This window comes from Ornithorhynchus anatinus, chromosome 3 (assembly GCF_004115215.2).
Source record: "Ornithorhynchus anatinus isolate Pmale09 chromosome 3, mOrnAna1.pri.v4, whole genome shotgun sequence".
Classification (NCBI taxonomy): Eukaryota; Metazoa; Chordata; class Mammalia; order Monotremata; family Ornithorhynchidae; genus Ornithorhynchus; species Ornithorhynchus anatinus.
In genome coordinates, this window is record NC_041730.1 from 112,975,452 (window position 1) to 112,995,091 (window position 19,640).

Here is a 19,640-nt window from a genome sequence, read left to right on the forward strand (position 1 = left end):
CTTCTCTCTCACTCAACCTACCTATTCAAACGTTAAATCCTGTCGGTTCAACCTTCACAACATCGCTATATTCTATAACTCTATTCCTCTCCATCCAACTACCACGTTACTCCGAGCACTTATCCTAACCTGCTTTAATTACTGTATCAGCCTCCTTGCCGACCTCCCTACCTCCCCATCTCTCTCCATTCTAGTTCATACTTCAGTCTCCTGCCTGGATCCTTATTCTACTAAAACGTTCATTCCACGTTTCCCCAATCCTCAAGAACATCCAGTGGTTTCCCATCCAGATCAAACAGAAACTCTGTACCCTCGGCTTTAAAGCACTCGATCAGTTTGCCTCCTCCTACAGCACCTCACTACTCTACCACTACAACCCACACACTTCGCTCCTCTAATGCCAACCTACTCGATGCACCTCTCTCTTGTTTATCTCGTCACCGACCTCACGCCCACATCCCGCCTCTGGTCTGGAAGGCCCTCCCTTTTCATATCCCACAGACAATTTTGGATATCCCTACCTTTAAAGCCTTAACACATCTCCTGCAAGAGGCCTTCCCTAAGTCCCCATATCTTCTTTTCCCACTCCCTTCTACATCACCCTAACATACTCCTTTTATTCCCCACTCTCTCCCCCGCTCCACAGCACTTGTGTAAATATCCATAATTTACTCATTTATATCAATGTCTGTCTACTCCTCCAGACTATAAGCTGAGGGCAGGAATAGTTTCTGTAATATTTTGTTGTACTCTTCCAAGCGTTTAGTACACTGCCCTACACGCACTAAGTGTGCAATAAATGATCGATTTGAAAATGGGGATTAAGTCCGTGGGCCACAAGTTTTTAATAAAAAGCAGGTTTTCTTCTTTACCCAATTAATTATTATTGCTCTGTATTTCAGCAGACTAAAATTTCATTTTAGGACAATCTCTTAAGGTACATCAACTTCATTTTTTACTACAAATGCACCTGATATTCAACTGAAAAAAATCACTTTCACTAATATTCTAAGTAATTTTTTTAAAATTCAGTAAACACATTGAAATATTTAGACCATTTTATACAAGGACATGGATTGCCGGATCACTGAGCTGGTCAGGATCTCTGGTTTCCCTCCACGATCCCCTGTGCTGTGGGCTCCACGCCCTCCTCTGTAAGTCTGTCCCTGGGCTAATCATTCCAATAATTAAGTTCTTAGGTTCAACTGAACTCTCCTTTACTTTAATCCCATTTCCTTTTACTCAGGCTTCAGAAGTCATGTGGGAATAATTGGTCAGAATTTTCCATACCTCTTAGATTATGAGCTTTATGCAGGTCAGGAACTGTGTCTGACCTGGTTACCTTGACTCTGCCTACCACTTGGCACAGGCATTTAAGAGGTTCTCAATACAAGTATTACGCATACTCTCTCATGCTTTTAAGAGCACGCACCTGACACGCAAACATAGTTACAAAGGGTTAGAACCAAGTTTCTAAAGGAAGGGCTCTTACTGACTTCTAATTACAGAGGATTTTTTCAAAGGAGGTGGGTGAACAAGAGCAATAATGAAAAAATCGTTAAGAAATTATCCTTAGAAGCTAGTGCATAAGAAAGCGAATTGTGATGATTCATTCATAAGTGAGATTGGACAATACCTTCCACGAAATCATTTTCACTGAATATGTGTTTCTCCCCATTTGGGCCATCATCGTCCTCCTGTTCATCTTCTTCATCAGGATTATTGAGAACTTCTAAGCCAGCCTCAATAACTTCCACCAACTCGTCTCTTTTGTCTTTCCGGACAGGTTTTTCCTCTGGGTGACGCGTGAGGCCCATCTCCAGCTGGAACACTTTCATTAATGTAAAACTTTCAAAGGGGATGACGCCATATTCGCTGGGGAGCTTGGCTCCTGTGCCTACCTCAGCTTTGTCAATTTGGGAGTGAAGAAATTCTAGGAGATCACTGGGTACTTGGTCTTTGGTGCCTTGGTAGCCCATGCCATTGGTTCTTGGACTCTTTTTTTCTTGTAATAATCTCATTTTTTCACTCATCTCTTGCAGCTCTTGCTTTAACTGGGCAATCTGGCGCTTCAGGCTGGTAGCCCGAGTTTGATATTGTTCTTCCTGCTCCTGAAGGAGCGCTTGATAATACTCTTTCCCATAATTCTCCCCAATACCGGGGAGAGATGAGTTTCCGTCTGTCTGTGGAGCACATTCAAGAAGGTACATAAATAGCAGCAAGCTGAAGAGTACAGCAAGGCCCACCAACAGCCATCGGGTTCTGGCTTGAAGCATTAAACCTCTTCTGGGCATTCTTATCGGCGTTTAGTTTCTCAATCCCATAAAAGACCTTCTTGTTCATACCTTTACCAAAGCATATTAGTCAAGGGCTTTAAAAGAGCATCATGATTCTTTCTTGTTTGAGATGCCAACGCCAGTTTTGTTGAAATGTGAAAACTTATCTTATCTTTCTGCATTAGTCTTGGCTATGTGCAGATACGGTGACTCTGCATTTGTCTTGATTAGATGCGGAGATGGTGAAAATATTAACATTTTCTGTACTCTGACCACAATGTCCATGATGAATAGCAGCAATCGGGGCTACTCAGTCAGATGAAATCCATTTGTGGGGTGGTGATCTGTCTAAAAGAAAAACAGAACAATCAGGCTTTAGGTTTGCAAAGACAGTACGTGAAGAGCAGTAAAATAATTTAAGAAATTTCAAACACGACTTGATGTTTACTCAGCGCCCAAAGCTGTAAGGAGAAAGCAGTAAAATAAAGTACTCTACAAGTGTTGAGCTTCTGAAAAATATTTTCATTATGAGCTCATTTAGAGGACATTCTACACCTGGGTAATAGTTTCTAAATGGGCAAGTCTATTTTCCCCCAGCACTTGTGAAATAAAGTATCTTATTCCATTTGGCATCTATAGTTCAAGCCAGCAAATTAAAGACACCCTAAAATTAAATTTTAAAAAATTTATATTATAACTACAAAGGACTCAGACATCTGGAAAGCCCATTAAGGAAGCTAACATTCAAAGACCCAGACATGATTACTGAGGTTTTTGGGGGTTTTTTTAGTTATAAGATCACACAGTTCTTTCCACTGAGTTACACGGCAACAATTTCCTTCTGAAGAGGCAAGTCAAGTTTTCAACCAAGTACTTGTGATAGTTTCCATATTAATTTTTTCCATTATGTCTAAAATACAACTTAATGCTTTTCCCATCCTGTATTTCCAAGTTATTTTCTTTTAGGGTGGATCACTACTTCACAACCAGTGGTACACTAGGATAGGTTCTCCCCATTACGAGGTGTCATAATTAAAAATGAACAGCTGTGTACACACAGACAGAGATACAAGCACACCGACCCAAAAACTCGATTCTTTAATATAAAGGCTTTTACTACTCAAGTCTTCTTTGACCCTATAACTTCATTTTAGGTCTCTCTTGCTGCGAATATCAGCTATTTTCCCATCACACTACAGGGTCTCTGGGAAGGTCATGTATCAAATAAGTAGTACTCTCAGAGGGGATAAAAAGGATGAAATGAAGTAGGGTGATCAAACTGATAAAACTACACTTGCTAGGAGGTGCATGGATTTTCACTGCAAAATAATTTGTGTTCTTTAGGGAAAGAGAGGGCTGGGTTGAGGAAGGGAAGTATAAGGAGATGTACCCAGGATATCTCTGCCACTAGAGATCCTGCCCTTGAAGGGTGAAGATGAGCTCACCCATGAGGAATGGGGAGATACGGAATATGAATATATTCATATTCACTACCTGGGTGAGGAACAAAGTCCCTGCTTTCTCGGCAGCTCCAGGAATTCTGCTAACTAGGCAGTTCATAGACCAACAATGTCAAGATAAATGAGGAAGAAGAAAATCAAGTTAAAAACAGCTGGCACTTGTATATCCTCCAGGAGGCTGTCAGATAGTATGGTGGCAAAGTGGCATTTTATTCAGTTGAGAGATCTGGACTCAGACAAATGACACATCCTGCTCTTACAGGAGTCCCATCAGCATAATTTACATGTCATGCTTAACATCAAGTCGACAAACAATGAAGACGCAATTAAATCTGTCTATTTGCATCAAAGCTCATCTTAGTAGTAAAGCTTCTCTGAGTGGGATAAGTGAAACAAAAGGTTTACTATCAACCTTTTGCTCTTTTGTTTTGCTGTCTGTCTCCCCCTTTTAGGCTGTGAGCCCGTTGTTGGGCAGTGACCGTCTCTATCTGTTGCCGAATTGTACATTCCAGGCGCTTAGTACAGTGCTCTGCACAGAGTAAGCGCTCAATAAATACAATTGAATGAATGAATGATCCCCAAATAAATGCTACAGAATAGATGAAGCTAAAAACAACAGTGGTCAGAGCTAAGGATTTAAGAATACAATAAAAGGGTGCCAGAAAACGTGCCAACAACGGTCTGGCTTGGTGCACTGCAAAAATGGCTTTCTGAGCAGGAGCTTCAGTAGGTTTGGGAGACAGAAAAAAATAAAGATAGCACCGTGCACTACAAATACGGAACAAGACAGCAAAATGTGAGATTTTTGTGAATGCACAGGGTGGTTGTATAGTCAACCACTATAGTCATCCCTAAGAAAATTTCAACAACATAAGTATCTTCTTGTGTAGTTAATATTTATGGACTTTGATATTCACCTTTATTCCAGTTTGACAGCGCTTATGTACATAACCGTCTGTAATTTATTTTAATGACTATCTCCCCCTCTAGTCTGTGATCTCCTTTAGGGCAAGGATTGTCTATATCTAGTCTTTTGTATTGTACTCTCCCATGTGCTTAGTACAGTGCTCTGCACACGGTAAATACCATTAAGACACTGTTTACCCAGGACAAGGGTAGCTGTCCTTTGAATTTAAAGAAAACACAGATATGTCTAAACATGTTCCCAACGGAGCTCTTCATCTTCCCCTTGCCAAACCCTGTTCTCCCCATGACTTTCCCATCACTGTAGACCACACACCACCATCCTCCCTGTCACACAAGTCCCTAACCTTGGCATTTATCCTCGATTCATCTTCTCATTCAATTTACAGTTTCAATCTGCCACAAAATCCTGTTAGTTCTACCTTCACAACATCTTCAGAATCTGTCCTTTCCTCTCCATCCAAACTGCCTCCATGCGGATCCAAGCACTCATTTTCCACCTTGACTACTGCATTAGCCTCCCTGCCTCCCGTCTCTCCCCCTCCAGTCCAAATTTTACTCTGCTTCCCGGATCATTTTTCTGAAAAAACATTCAGTCCACCTCTCCCCATTCCGCAAACAACCCCAATGTTTGCCCATCCACTTCTGCATCCAACAGAAACTCCTTACCATCATCTTGAAGGCACTCGATCACCTCCCTGCTGCCGGGCCCCACCCCGCCACTAATCTCTGTTCTCCTACAATCCAAACCGCACACTCTACACTTCTAACACCAACCTACTTTCATGGCTCCGTAGAAAGAGCACAGGCTTGGGAGTCGGAGGTCAGGGGTTCGAATCCCAGCTCCGCCGCTTGTCAGCTGTGTGGCTTTGGGCAAGTCACTTAACTTCTCTGTGCCTCAGTTACTTCATCTGTAAAATGGGAATTAAGACTGTGAGCCCTACGTGGGACAACCTGATAACCTCGTATCCTCCCCGGCACTTAGAACAGGGCTCTGCACATAGTAAGCGCTTAACAAATGCCATAATCATTACTCTCTGCCCTCAATCTCATCCATCTCACCACTGACCCCTTGCCCACACTCCCTTGGGCCTGGAATTCTCTACCCCTTCATATCAGATGGGCCACCACTCTCCACCTTCAAAACCCTTCTACAAATCACATATCCTCCAAGAGACCTTACCAGACTAAACTTTCTAGTTCCCCATCTGACGTCCCATCTCTAGACTGTAAGTTCACTGTGAGCGGGGAATGTCTCTTTATTGCTGTATTGTACTCTTCCAAGTGCTTAGTACAGCACTCTGCACATGGTAAGCGCTCAATACATATGACTGAGTGAACTATAAACTTGGCTATGTAATCGACCATACTGAGCGCTTCCTGTGTGCAGTTGCACTGTACTAAGCCACCTTAGAAATACAATATAAATGAATTAATAATAATAATAATGTTGGTATTTGTTATGCGCTATGTGCAGAGCACTGTTCTAAGCGCTGGGGGAGACACGGGGAAATCAGGTTGCCCCACATGGGGCTCACAGTCTTAATCCCCATTTTACAGATGAGGTAACTGAGGCCCAGAGAAGTTAAGTGACTTGCCCACAGTCACAGAGCTGACAAGTGGCAGAGCTGGGATTCGAACTCATGACCTCTGACTCCAAAGCCCATGCTCTTTCCACTGAGCCACGCTGCTTCTCTGGTATTGGTAGACATGTTCCCTGCCCACCACGAGCTTACATTCTAGAGGGGAATGGCTGTGTATCCTTATAGCATTTTGATACTCACCCCAGCCCCACAATATATATTCAAAGATTTTTACACTATAATCTATTTTAGTGTCTGTCGCCCTCATTAAGTTGTAGGCTCTCTGTGTGCGGGGCTCGCATCTACCAACTCTTAGACTGTGCTTTCCCAAGTCCTTAATACAGTGCTCTGCACAGAATAAGCACTCAGTAAATACCACTGACTGAGTGATTTCCATGTATCTACCCACAAGTTTCATAGGCTATGTCTCTTCTAACTCTTTCCACAACTTTGGAGAAGAGCCTGTGGAAAACAGGGCAGAAGATCTTCAACAAAGGGATCCTTTAAAATATACGAGTCCCAGGTACTCAGGTTCAATGCCACTAACACAGTTACCTACTTGGCTGCAGCTTCTAATTTCCTTGGAGCATAAAAAAATGGAAGTCTTTTACGGAGTGTGTTCCCAAGGTTCAAACAAAATAAGCCCCACCAAACGTCGTCGGCTGTTAGCATTATGCACCAAATATCACCCAAGGAGCCTCTAGGAGTTAATACACTTCCCCAAATGCTTAACTTACTTTCTTATAGTGTACCGCTCACTGCTTTATCACCTAGCATCATTTGTAAGTACTAAGAAATATTAGGCTACCACATGGTTTCACTGGCTTTTAGATACTGACCAGTTAAGGTAATGGCAAAATATTTAAGATAGGCCCAAAATGAAGTAGCCCGCATTCTTTCAAAGTCACCTCAAGATGATGCTCTTTGAATATATATGGTTATATATAAATACAAACTCCTTGAACTTTCCCTCAGATTTATAGCACTGTTCATAAAATCACAAGCCTACTCCTCCACAGGAAGTTACTTAAAGTCAAGAAATGAGAGAAATTTTATGGAATTTCATACTACACTTTGAAATTTCATACTACACTTTGAAATTTCATACAGCACTTTGAAATTTCATAATACACTATCAAGATACAGCTTTAACAATTAGGAATAGCCCAAAATGCCACAGGAATGAAGCCATTTTTTTCAATATAGAGGATAATTATTAGAGTATATGCTAACAATATGCATTTTAAATATAAGAGGTATGAACATGAATCAAATGCACACTGAATTCTACAACTGCGTTAAATGATAGACTATGTTTAATCACTAGTTCCCACTCCTATTTTACAGCACTACACATTCAATGAGGCTTAATTAACTGTAATTTCATTTTCTTTTGTGGCAAAATTTATCTTAACATTCTAATTTGAAAAACAAAAAACAAGCAAAACAGAGAAAGATCATTAAAATCCACATTGATGCAAGAAAGCTTACTGGAAAAATATCCGGAATTTTGCCAAGTAAAAATGTTGAAATATACTCAACATTTTTACTTGGCAAAATCTTAATCAGCGTGGCTCAGTGGAAAGAGCTTGGGCTTTGGAGTCAGAGATCATGGGTTCGACTCCCGGCTCTGCCACCTGTCACCTGTGTGACTGTGGGCAAGTCACTTCACTTCTCCGTGCCTCAGTTACCTCATCTGGAAAATGGGGATTAAGACTGTGAGCCTCACGTGGGACAACCTGATTACCCTGTATCTACCCCAGCGCTTAGAACAGTGCTTGGCACATAGTAAGCGCTTAACAAATACCAACATTATTACTCGGCTCTGTTCTAACTCATGCTTTCACTACATATATTGGCTAGAGGGCTCTTAGGTCAGTAGGAGGTCCGCAACCAACACAGGAACCCCTTCAGACAAAGTGAATCACAGTGTCAGAAGAAACTGCTTGTGCACCTGCATGCAGCATAAGAACAGGTGAGCATTATGGCATGAGTTTTTCTTCATGTAGGGTTTTGCAAGAATGCAACCCCTGCATTGATGGAAAACTGGATGGGGGGGGGGGGAACTAGGACTGATGTTTCATGTCTAGTAAATATTTGCGTGCACACGCGCACATATATATAAGAAGGGGGAGAAAATGTAATAAATCACATTCCTCCTGTTATTTCTAAACCTTGCAAGTTACAATTCATCTCAGGTATTTTGATAGGATAAAATACCAAATCACTCTAAAGGTTGAAGAAAAGCCATCCATATTATAGTTTTATATAATATTTTGGGGGAGTTTGGGGGATGTACAATAAACCCATCAAGGAACCTTATAAAAAAATTTCAAATTACAAAAGTTAATGGTAACAGAGTTACTTGATATTACTATGTTGTAACACCACTAGAACCCAACCTAAGTGAAGTTTAAATGTTTTTTCTCAGCTGGGACTGAAAATGAATGATAAATAGAGATTTCCATGAGCTCTTAATTCACTTTTAGGTACTATTTAAGGTTGTACACAATCACCCAGAAATTACTTTTTAAGACTATCAAAGGCAGGGCAGAGTATGGGCAAAAAGGTGAGCTTTTCAACTCATCTTTCCAATTTGCCTCAAACTAGGCCTCAGTTAGTTCCACCTACCATTATCGCCAGCTAGTTCATTCTGAGTGTTGGACCAAGATAGCCTGCTTATTTTAGCCATGTTATTAGCCATACAACCATCATTTTTAATGAAAGCCAACCAATAAAAAACAATCAGTAACTGAGAATAGTTACCTGATTATGTTCCATATACCACAGTACTTAGTACCGTGTTTGGCACATTACAGCTTGACAAATACCACAATTATTAAGATACGGTGTCTACCCTTAAAGAACTTCGGGTTAGACTCTTCTTTATGAACCATTTTCTCAACACAACATCATGACTAAACACAGTGTTACTATTTTTTTTCTTGTTAGGTTCACCTTATCCCAAACGCTTTGTAGACCAGATCCTGCTCTAGCTAGTTTCCAGCTTTCCATGACTAATATTTGGGATGTCCTTATGTGTACACAGTGGAGGATACTAGCAAAAACACATAAGCTGACCTAGATAGAAAATTGAGACAGTCAGAGCCAGTGCCCCAGTATATCTGAAATCTACCAGGAGCTTACTTGAAGACTTTGAGAAACAGTGTGGCCTCTTGGAAAAACCACCGGCCTAAATTCAAAGCTTCTGGGTTCTAACCCCGGTTCCGCTTGTCCGCTGGGTGACCCTGCACAAATCATTTGACTTCTCTGTGCCTCAGTAACCTCATCTGTAAAAGGGGGATTGAGACTTGTGAGCCCCACATGGGACATGGACTGTATCCAACCTGATCATTTTTTTTTTTTTTTAATCTACTCTAGCTCTTGGTATAGTGCCTAGCACATAGTAAGGGCTTAACAAAGTGCTTAACTCTTGAACGAGTCAGCCAACAATGTGGGCCTCTCCCTCCGGCGTTTGCTTAAAAAGCTCAATGGAGAGGCCTCGCAGGACAAAGGAGTGGGAAACTGCCCCCAAACGAAATATTCTCTGGTAGAAACAGATTCGCCCCTACCTCTTGGGATGGAAGGACTTGCTTTCACTTTGCCGCTCCTGGAAGTGCTTTCTTGCAACCCCAAGAGCCCTGGAAGAGCTCAGAGAGTGCAACATAATCTTATAAATTCTTCCTAGGAAGCAGGGAAATATTACAAGTATTAACAAGAGTACACTCGGAGCTAGAAACAGAGCACAGAGAGTGCGACATAGTCATATAAATTCTTCCTAAAATGCAGGGAAGTATTAGAAAAGGCCCACTTGGAGCTAGACAAAAATACTCAGATCATCAATTAAGCTCTTCATCTTCTTAAGTACTTCTTAGTTCCAGTTACCTGTCATAGAATCCTCAGAATATTTTTTTTAAACATGCTGTCTACCTTAAATGTTATTAAACATTTCACTGCCACATATTACTGGCAGGAATTTTTGCCAATGCCTGTCAAAACATCTTAATTCTACACCTGCTTTTCGTAATATAAATGTCTTCAACCTACATCTTTCTTGGCACCAACTCTGCCTTCCTTCCAATCGTACGTATGACTATTTTTTAAAATACTGTAATGATAAAACTGAAATACTTCATTAAAACCTTTGAGCTGTTTAAAAACATAACAACTTTATGGGTATGCTATTAAGTCAAAACAAAGGTCTGCCGGAAAATAAATATGTTTTGCTAGTTAAATGCAATAATACTACAAAAGTTCCCCAAGAACTAACGGTTTATACCCTTGAGAAGCAGTGTGTCCGAGTGCAGAGAGCGTGGGCCTGGGAGTCAGAAGGACTTGAGTTCTATTTCTGCCTCTGCCAACTGCTTGCTGCATGATCTTGAATAAGTCACTTCAATTCTCTGTGCCTCAGTTTCCTAAACTGTAAAATAGGGATGAAATACCTGTTCTCCATCCTACTTAGTCTGTGGGCCCCACGTGGGACAGGGACTGTATCTGACTTGATTAAACTCTAATAATAATAATAATAATAATAATGTTGGTATTTGTTAAGCGCTTACTATGTGCAGAGCACTGTTCTAAGCGCTGGGGTAGACACAGGGGAACCAGGTTGTCCCACGTGCGGCTCACAGTCTTAATCCCCATTTTAATAATAATAATAATGTTGGTATTTGTTAAGCCCTTACTATGTGCCGAGCACCGTTCTAAGCGCTGGGGTAGACATAGGGGAATCAGGTTGTCCCACGTGGGGCTCACAGTCTTAATCCCCATTTTACAGATGAGGTAACTGAGGCACCGAGAAGTTAAGTGACCTGCCCAAAGTCACACAGCTGACAAGTGGTCGAGCCAGGATTCAAACCCATGACCTATGACTCCAAAGCCCGTGCTCTTTCCACTGAGCCACGCTGCTTCCTACCCCAGCACCTAGAACAGGGTTTGACACACAGAAAGCGCAGAACAAATGCCATTAAAAAAATTCAATTACACTAATAGGAGCAAATGTACTTATTTTAAAAAGCCTTACATCTGGGGCTGGCTTCGTATCAAATTCTTAACCTGCCATTTCTGGAAGTGGTTTCCTTTTTCTTCAAAAATACGCTTCTTTACTGAATTAGGAAGTCAATAACTAATGTAGCTATTGAAAATCCTTCAAATGGGTGAGTTCATTCATTCGATCGTATGTATTAATAATAACAATAATAATGATGGTATTTGTTAAGCGCTTACTATGTGCCAAGCACTGTTCTAAGCGCTGGGATAGATACAAGGTAATCAGGTTGTCCCACGTGGGGCTCACAGTCTTAATCCCCATGTTACAGATGAGGTAAATGAGGCACAGAGAAGTGACTTGCCCAAAGCCACACAGCTGACAAGTGGCGGAGCTGGGATTAGAACCCATGACCTCTGACTTCCAAGCCTGGGCTCTTTCCACTAAGTCACTGTTTCTCTGTATTGAGCGCTTACTATGTGCAGAGCACTGTATAAGTGCTTGGGAAATTACAAAACAATAATAAACAGTGACATTCCCTGCCCCCAACAAGCTGACAGTCCAGATAAAATTACAGATATATCCATAAATCCCGCTCCGCCACCTGTCAGCTGTGTGACTGTGGGCAAGTCACTTCTCTGTGTATCAGTTACCTCATCTGTAAAATGGGGATGAAGACTGTGAGCCTCACGAGGGGCAACCTGATTACCCTGTATCTACCCCAGCACGCAGAACAGTGCTCTGCACATAGTAAGCGCTTAACAAATACCAACATTATTATAAAGTGCTGTGGAGCCGGTGGGGAGGGGAGAAGAGCAGGGGGAGCCGGTCAGGGTGACAAAGAAGGGAACGGGAGATGAGGAAAAGTGGGGCCGAGTCTGGGAAGGCCTCTTGGAGGAAATGTACCCTCCGTAAGGCTTTGAAGGCGGAGAGAATAACTGTCTGTCGGATTTGAGGCCAGAGGCGGGACGTGGGTTGGGGGCCGGCGGTGAGAGAGGCGAGATCGAGAGTTGTCTTCCCGCCTCCCACAACTCAAAGTCATCAGAACCATATTCGGTTCTGACGAGCTGATTTCTAGTCCACTAGTCACACCCAGTTTGGGGATAGCGCTCTGCCTCTAGACGGTGAGCTCGTTATGGGCAGGAATGTGTCTGCTGTTATATCGTACTCTCCCAAGCACTTAGTACAGTGCTTCGCACACAGCATTACTATCATCATCAAGTGCTGTCGAGTCGCTTCCGATTCATAACGACTCTACGGCTCTGAGACGTGCTGATGCAACAACTGCCACCAAAATACAAACTGTCAATTCTAACGGTGTTTCCAGGGACAACGTCGGGGTCCGAGAGCTGGACAGGATAGAAAGAGCATCAGTTCTTTTGAAATGTGGTGGTAGAGGTTTTGCAAATACCATGAACTGCCCAAAGAATCAACAAATGCACCCAGTAAGCGCTCAGTAAATACGAACGAATGCATGCATTACGTTAAGTAGACAGGATGCAATAATAATAGGAATAGAAAGTAACGGCAGGACACTGGAAGATGTGGTGAAGAAGAGGATAAGGGAGGAGAAAGATCCAACAGTTGGAGCCCAGAATTAACTCCCCGCCGCAAACGATCCGTCCCTTGACCGAACTAACAGCGGATCGTTTTAAAAATAAAGAAAAGCTGTCTCTCCTTAGCACAGCCTGGAGCCTCTAAGAGAGGAACCGTCATCATGACCCTCTTTTTCTTCTTCTGTGCAAGAAATCAACCCAAAGCTGCTTCGCTTGAACACGGCCCCCAGCACCCACTGCTTTTTTCTTATAAAGGGACTGCATCTGCCGTGGCCTGGTGGCTAGACGCCGGTTCCGCGAGTCATTTGGTCATGGGTTCTAATCCCGCCTCTTGTCTGCTGTGTGGCCTTGGACAGGTCCCTTCACTTCTCTGAACCTCAGTTCCCTCATCTGTAAAATGGGAAGCGAGACTGTGAGCCCCACATGGGACAGGGACTTTACCCAACCCCAACGGCCTGTCTCCACCCCAGTGCTTAGTAACACCTGGTTGACGAATGCGAGTCAGGTCATGGGTTCGAGTTCACACTTAGAACAGTGCTCGGCACAGAGTAAGTGCTTAACAGATACCATCGTTATCATCCCGCCTTGGCCACTTGTCTGCTTGTGGGACCTCGGGCAGGTCACTTCACTGGGCCTCAGTTCTCTCGTCTGCCAAATGGGGATTGAGACTGGGAGCCCCCCCGGGGACCGGGGCTGCGTCCAACCCCATTTGCTGGTATCCACCCCAGCGCTTAGTGGAGAAGCAGCGTGGCTCAGTGGAAAAGAGCCTGGGCTTGGGAGTCAGAGGTCATGGGTTCGAATCCCAGCTCTGCCACTTGTCAGCTGGGTCACTGTGGGCAAGTCACTTCACTTCTCTGTGCCTCAATTCCTTCATCTGTAAAATGGAGATGAAGACTGGGAGCCTCACGTGGGACCAACTGATTACCCTGTATCTACCCCAGCGCTTAGAACAGTGCTCTGCACATAGTAAGCGCTTGACAGATACCAACATTATTATTATTACAGTGCCTGGCCCATAGTAAGCGCTTAACACCATCATCACCATGAGTCGCATCCTCTGTCCGCCTCAATGCACCTGAGAACCCCTACTGAGGGCTCCCCTCCTCCAGGAGGCCTTCCCAGACTGAGCCCCCCTTTTCCCTCTGCTTCTCCTTCCCTCCCCATTCCCCCTCCCTCTGCTCTTCCCCCCTTCCCCTCCCCACAGCACTTGTGCATATTTGTATATATTATTTATTACTCTATTTATTTTCAAGAGGCGTATATCTCTACGATTCTGTTTATCTGTTTTGATGGTATTGATGCCTGACTGCCTGCTTTCTTTTTTTGCTGTCTCCCCCCTTTTAGACTGTGAGCCCGTCATTGGGCAGGGATTGTCTCTCTCTGTTGCCGAACTGTCCATTCCCAGAGCTTAGTACAGTGCTCTGCACACAGCAAGCGCTCAATACTGAGAAGCAGCGGGGCTCAATGGAAAGAGCCCGGGCTTGGGAGTCGGAGGTGGTGAGTTCCAATCCCGGCTCCGCCCCTTCTCTGCTGTGTGACCTTGAGCAAGTCACTTCACTTCCCTGGGCCTCAGCTCCCTCATCTGTCAAATGGGGATGATGACTGTGAGCCCTAGGTGGGACAACCTGCTGACCCTGCACCTCCCCCAGCGCTGAGAACAATGCTTGGCACACAGTAAGGGCTTAACAAATACGCACATCATTATTATTATTATTATAAATACAGCTGATTGACCGAATGGACCTCATAACAGACAGCTCGCCCGGCCCTCTTCGGGTGGCCGGCGCTTAGAACAGTGCTTGGCATATAGTAAGGGCTTAACAAATACCTACATCATTATTATTATTATTATAAATACAACTGAATGTCTTGAATGGATCCCGTAACAGCTCGCCTGGCCCCCTTTGGTGCCAGGTGGGAAGTGGTTACTTACCTGGGTGGGCGGGGCCACCTGGGACCAATTATTATCATTAATTACAACAATAATTAGCACATATAGCACGTCAATGGGCAGGGATGGTCTCTATCTATTGCCAAATTGTCCATTCCAAGCGCTTAGTCCAGTGCTCTGCACCTAGTAAGCGTTCAGTAAATACCATTGAATGAATATAATAACTACCAATATAATTAACTGCACTTAGTCCAGTGCTCTGCACCTAGTAAGCGCTCAATCAATACGATTGAATGAATGAATACAATAACTAATATAATTAATTGCGCTTAGTCCAGTGCTCTGCACATAGTAAGCGCTCAGTAAATACGATTGAATGAATGAATATAACTACTAATATAATTAATTGCGCTTAGTCCAGTGTTCTGCACCTAGTAAGTGCTCAATAAATATTATTGAATGAATGAATATAATTACTAATACTGCACACAGTAAGCGCTCAATAAATAAGACTGAATGAATGAATATAATTACTAATATAATTAATTGCATTTAGTCCAGTGCTCTGCACACAGAAGCGCTCAATAAATACGATTGAATGAATATAATTACCAATAGAATTAATTGCGCTTAGTCCAGTGCTCTGCACATAGTAAGCGCTCTGCATATAGTAAGCACTCAATAAGTACTCTTGAATGAATAATAACTACTAATATAATTAATCGCGCTTAGTCCAGTGCTCTGCACCTACTAAGCGCTCAATGAATACGATTGAATGGATAATAACTGCTAATATAATTAATCACGCTTAGTCCAGTGCTCTGCACACAGTAAGCGCTCAATGAATACGATCGAATACAATAGCTACTAATATAATTAATTGTGCTTAGTCCAGTGCTCCGCACACAGTAAGGGCTCAATATATACGATTGAATGAATGAATATAACTACTAATATACATTAACTGCGCTTAGTCCAGTGCTCTGCACCTAGTAAGCGCTCAATCAATACGATTAAATGAATATAATAACTACTAACATAATTGCACTTAGTCCAGTGCTCTGCACCTAGTAAGCGCTCAATAAACACGATTGAATGAATGACTATAATAATTGAATGAATGACTATAATAACTATGAACATAATCAATTGCACCTAGTCCAGTGCTCTGCACCTAATAAGCGCTCAATAAAGACTCTTGAATGAATGACTAGAACTACTAATATAGTTAATTGCGCTTAATCCAGTGCTCTGCACCTAGTAAGCGCTCAATAAATACGATTGAATGAATAAATAGAACTACTAATATAATTAATTGTGCTTAGTCCAGTGCTCTGCACCTAGCAAGCGCTCAATAAACACGACTGAATGAATATAATAACTACTAATATAATTAATTGTGCTTAGTCCAGTGCTCTGCACTTAGTAAGTGCTCAATAAATACGACTGAATGAACGCATGAATAGAACTAACATAATTAATTGCGCTTAGTCCAGTGCTCTGAACCTAGTAAACGCTCAATAAAGACTCTTGAATGAATGAATAGAACTACTAATATAATTGCGCTCAGTCCAGTGCTCTGCACCTATAATTAACTGCGCTTAGTCCAGTGCTCTGCACCTAATAAGCGCTCAATAAAGACTCTTGAATGAAAACTAGAACTACTAATATAATTAACTGCGCTTAGTCCAGTGTAGAGCACCTAGTAAGTGCTCAATAAACACGATTGGGTGAATGAATCTAATAACTACTAATATAATTAATTGCGCTTAGTCCAGTGCTCTGCACCTAGTAAGCGCTCAATAAACACGATTGAATGAATGAATCTAATAACTACCAATATAATTAACTGCGCTTAGTCCAGTGCTCTGCACCTAGTAAGCGCTCAATCAATACGATTGAATGAATGAATACAATAACTAATATAATTAATTGCGCTTAGTCCAGTGCTCTGCACCTAATAAGCGCTCAATAAATACGATTGAATGAACGACTAGAACTACTAATATAATTAATTGCGCTTAGTCCAGTGCTCTGCACCTAGTAAGCGCTCAATCAATACGATTGAATGAATGAATCTAATAACTACTAACATAATTGCGCTTAGTCCAGTGCTCTGCACCTAATAAGCGCTCAATAGACTCTTGAATGAAAACTAGAACTACTAATATAATTAATTGCGCTTAGTCCAGTGCAGAGCACCTAGTAAGCGCTCAATAAACACGATTGAGTGAATGAATCTAATAACTACTAATATAATTGCGCTTAGTCCAGTGCTCTGCACCTAGTAAGCGCTCAATAAACACGATTGAATGAATGAATCTAATAACTACGAACATAATTAATTGCGCTTAGTCCAGTGCTCTGCACCTAGTGAGCGCTCAATCAATACGATTGAATGAATGAATACAACAACTAATATAATTAATTGCGCTTAGTCCAGTGCTCTGCACCTAATAAGCGCTCAATAAATACGATTGAATGAACGACTAGAACTACGAACATAATTAATTGCGCTTAGTCCAGTGCTCTGCACCTAGTAAGCGCTCAATCAATACGATTGAATGAATGAATCTAATAACTACTAACATAATTAACTGCGCTTAGTCCAGTGCTCTGCACCTAATAAGCGCTCAATAAAGACTCTTGAATGAAAACTAGAACTACTAATATAATTAATTGCGCTTAGTCCAGTGCAGAGCACCTAGTAAGCGCTCAATAAACACGATTGGGTGAATGAATCTAATAACTACTAATATAATTGCGCTTAGTCCAGTGCTCTGCACCTAGTAAGCGCTCAATAAACACGATTGAATGAATGAATCTAATAACTACGAACATAATTAATTGCGCTTAGTCCAGTGCTCTGCACCTAGTGAGCGCTCAATCAATACGATTGAATGAATGAATACAACAACTAATATAATTAATTGCGCTTAGTCCAGTGCTCTGCACCTAATAAGCGCTCAATCAACACGATTGAATGAACGAATAGAACTACTAATATAATTAATTGCGCTTAGTCCAGTGCTCTGCACCTAGTAAGCGCTCAATCAATACGATTGAATGAATGAATCTAATAACTACTAACATAATTAACTGCGCTTAGTCCAGTGCTCTGCACCTAATAAGCGCTCAATAAAGACTCTTGAATGAAAACTAGAACTACTAATATAATTAATTGCGCTTAGTCCAGTGCAGAGCACCTAGTAAGCGCTCAATAAACACGATTGAGTGAATGAATCTAATAACTACTAATATAATTGCGCTTAGTCCAGTGCTCTGCACCTAGTAAGCGCTCAATAAACACGATTGAATGAATGAATCTAATAACTACGAACATAATTAATTGCGCTTAGTCCAGTGCTCTGCACCTAGTGAGCGCTCAATCAATACGATTGAATGAATGAATACAATAACTAATATAATTAATTGCGCTTAGTCCAGTGCTCTGCACCTAATAAGCGCTCAATCAACACGATTGAATGAACGAATATAACTACTAATATAATTAATTGCGCTTAGTCCAGTGCAGAGCACCTAGTAAGCGCTCAATCAGTACGATTGAATGAATGAATATAATAACTACTAACATAATTGCGCTTAGTCCAGTGCTCTGCACCTAATAAGCGCTCAATAAACACTCTTGAATGAACGACTAGAACTACTAATATAATTAATTGCGCTTAGTCCAGTGCTCTGCACCTAGTAAGCGCTCATTAAATACGACTGAATAAAGGAACCTAAGCGCTGATAGAACTGTTCTGTTACTAACACTTATTCCTACTGGATAGCCATGAAGAGCGATGAATACTTAACCGCTAATCCCCATGCTGGGACTTCAATGACTATTAATAATGACGACGATGATGATGGTATGGATGAAGCGCTTCTCCTGACGCCCCCTTCCCCTCCTCCCCCCCAAACCCAACTCCGTTATCTCCAGCCCCACCGAGCGCGACAGCGGGGGGGGGGGAGGCATATCGCGACCGACGACTACCTCACGACCGGCGGTGGGGGGGGAGGAGGGGAGGGCGTCGTCAGGACCGGCCGAGGAGGGCAGGGGCGATGTGGGCTCCCCAGTCGCCCCCGGGGCGGGGGGAGGCGCGTCGTCGGGACTCCTTTGGCCGCCCCCTTCTTCTTCTTCTTCCTCCTCTTTTTCTTCTCCCTCCTCTTCCGCTTTTTCTTCCTCTTCTTCTTCGTCTTGGCCCCGCGGCCCCTCCCCTCCCCCCCCCCGCGGCTTCCCCTCAGCCGCCGCTCGCCGACTAACGGCCGCTTCCTGTGTGCGCGAGGAAACCAGGGCGCGCGCGAGGGCGCGAGGCCCCGGCCGCCGGCGCGCGCCGCGCGCGCTCTCTCTTCCCCTCCCACCGACGTCACCCCGCGCGCGCGCTCTCTCTTCCCCCCCCCACCGACGTCACCCCCCACGCGCGCTCTCTCTCCCCTCCCACCGACGTCACCCCCCGCGCGCGCGCTCTCTCTCTCCCCCCCGACGTCACCCCCGCGCGCGCGCGCTCTCTCTCTCCCCCCCGACGTCACCCCCGCGCGCTCTCTCTTCCCCTCCCCCCGACGTCACCCCCCGCGCGCGCTCTCTCTCTCTCCCCGACGTCACCCCCCCAAGCGCGCTCTCTCTCTCTCCCCCCCGACGTCACCCCCCGCGCGCGCGCTCTCTCTCCCCCCCCGACGTCACCCCCCGCGCGCGCGCTCTCTCTCCGCCCCCCGACGTCGCCCCCCTCGCGCGCGCGCTCTCTCTCCCCCTAGTGTCAGCCCCCCCGCGCGCTCTCTCTCTCTCTCTCCCCCCGACGTCACCCCCCGCGCGCGCGCTCGCGCGCCCCTCCCTCCGCGCGCGCCGCCCCACTCGCGGGCGCCGCCCTGGCGGTGGACGCGGACAGCCGCGCCGCTCCGGGCCTTCCCGCCTGCAGTCGCGCACTCACTCATTCAGTCATTCAATCGTTCATTCAATAGT

General features: G+C 43.7%; 1 protein-coding gene across 3 annotated transcripts in view; it reads right to left on the bottom strand.

The window, feature by feature from the left end:
* CSGALNACT2 (chondroitin sulfate N-acetylgalactosaminyltransferase 2) overlaps nt 1–18,715 on the bottom strand; it is a 42,023-nt gene extending 23,308 nt beyond the window's left edge. For 2 of the 3 annotated variants that reach the window (XM_007666239.2, XM_016227150.2), the window contains exons 1-2: nt 18,678–18,715; nt 1,637–2,624 (exon numbers count right to left, since the gene is read on the bottom strand). In XM_007666239.2, coding sequence (XP_007664429.2) covers nt 1,637–2,294 — 658 coding nt within the window. In that variant the 5' untranslated portion in view covers nt 2,295–2,624; nt 18,678–18,715. Of the gene's footprint in view, nt 1–1,636; nt 2,625–9,815; nt 9,902–18,677 lie in introns of those variants that run through there. The other variant, XM_001507869.6, reaches the window with a different exon arrangement.
* Nucleotides 18,716–19,640: the final 925 nt, after the last annotated feature.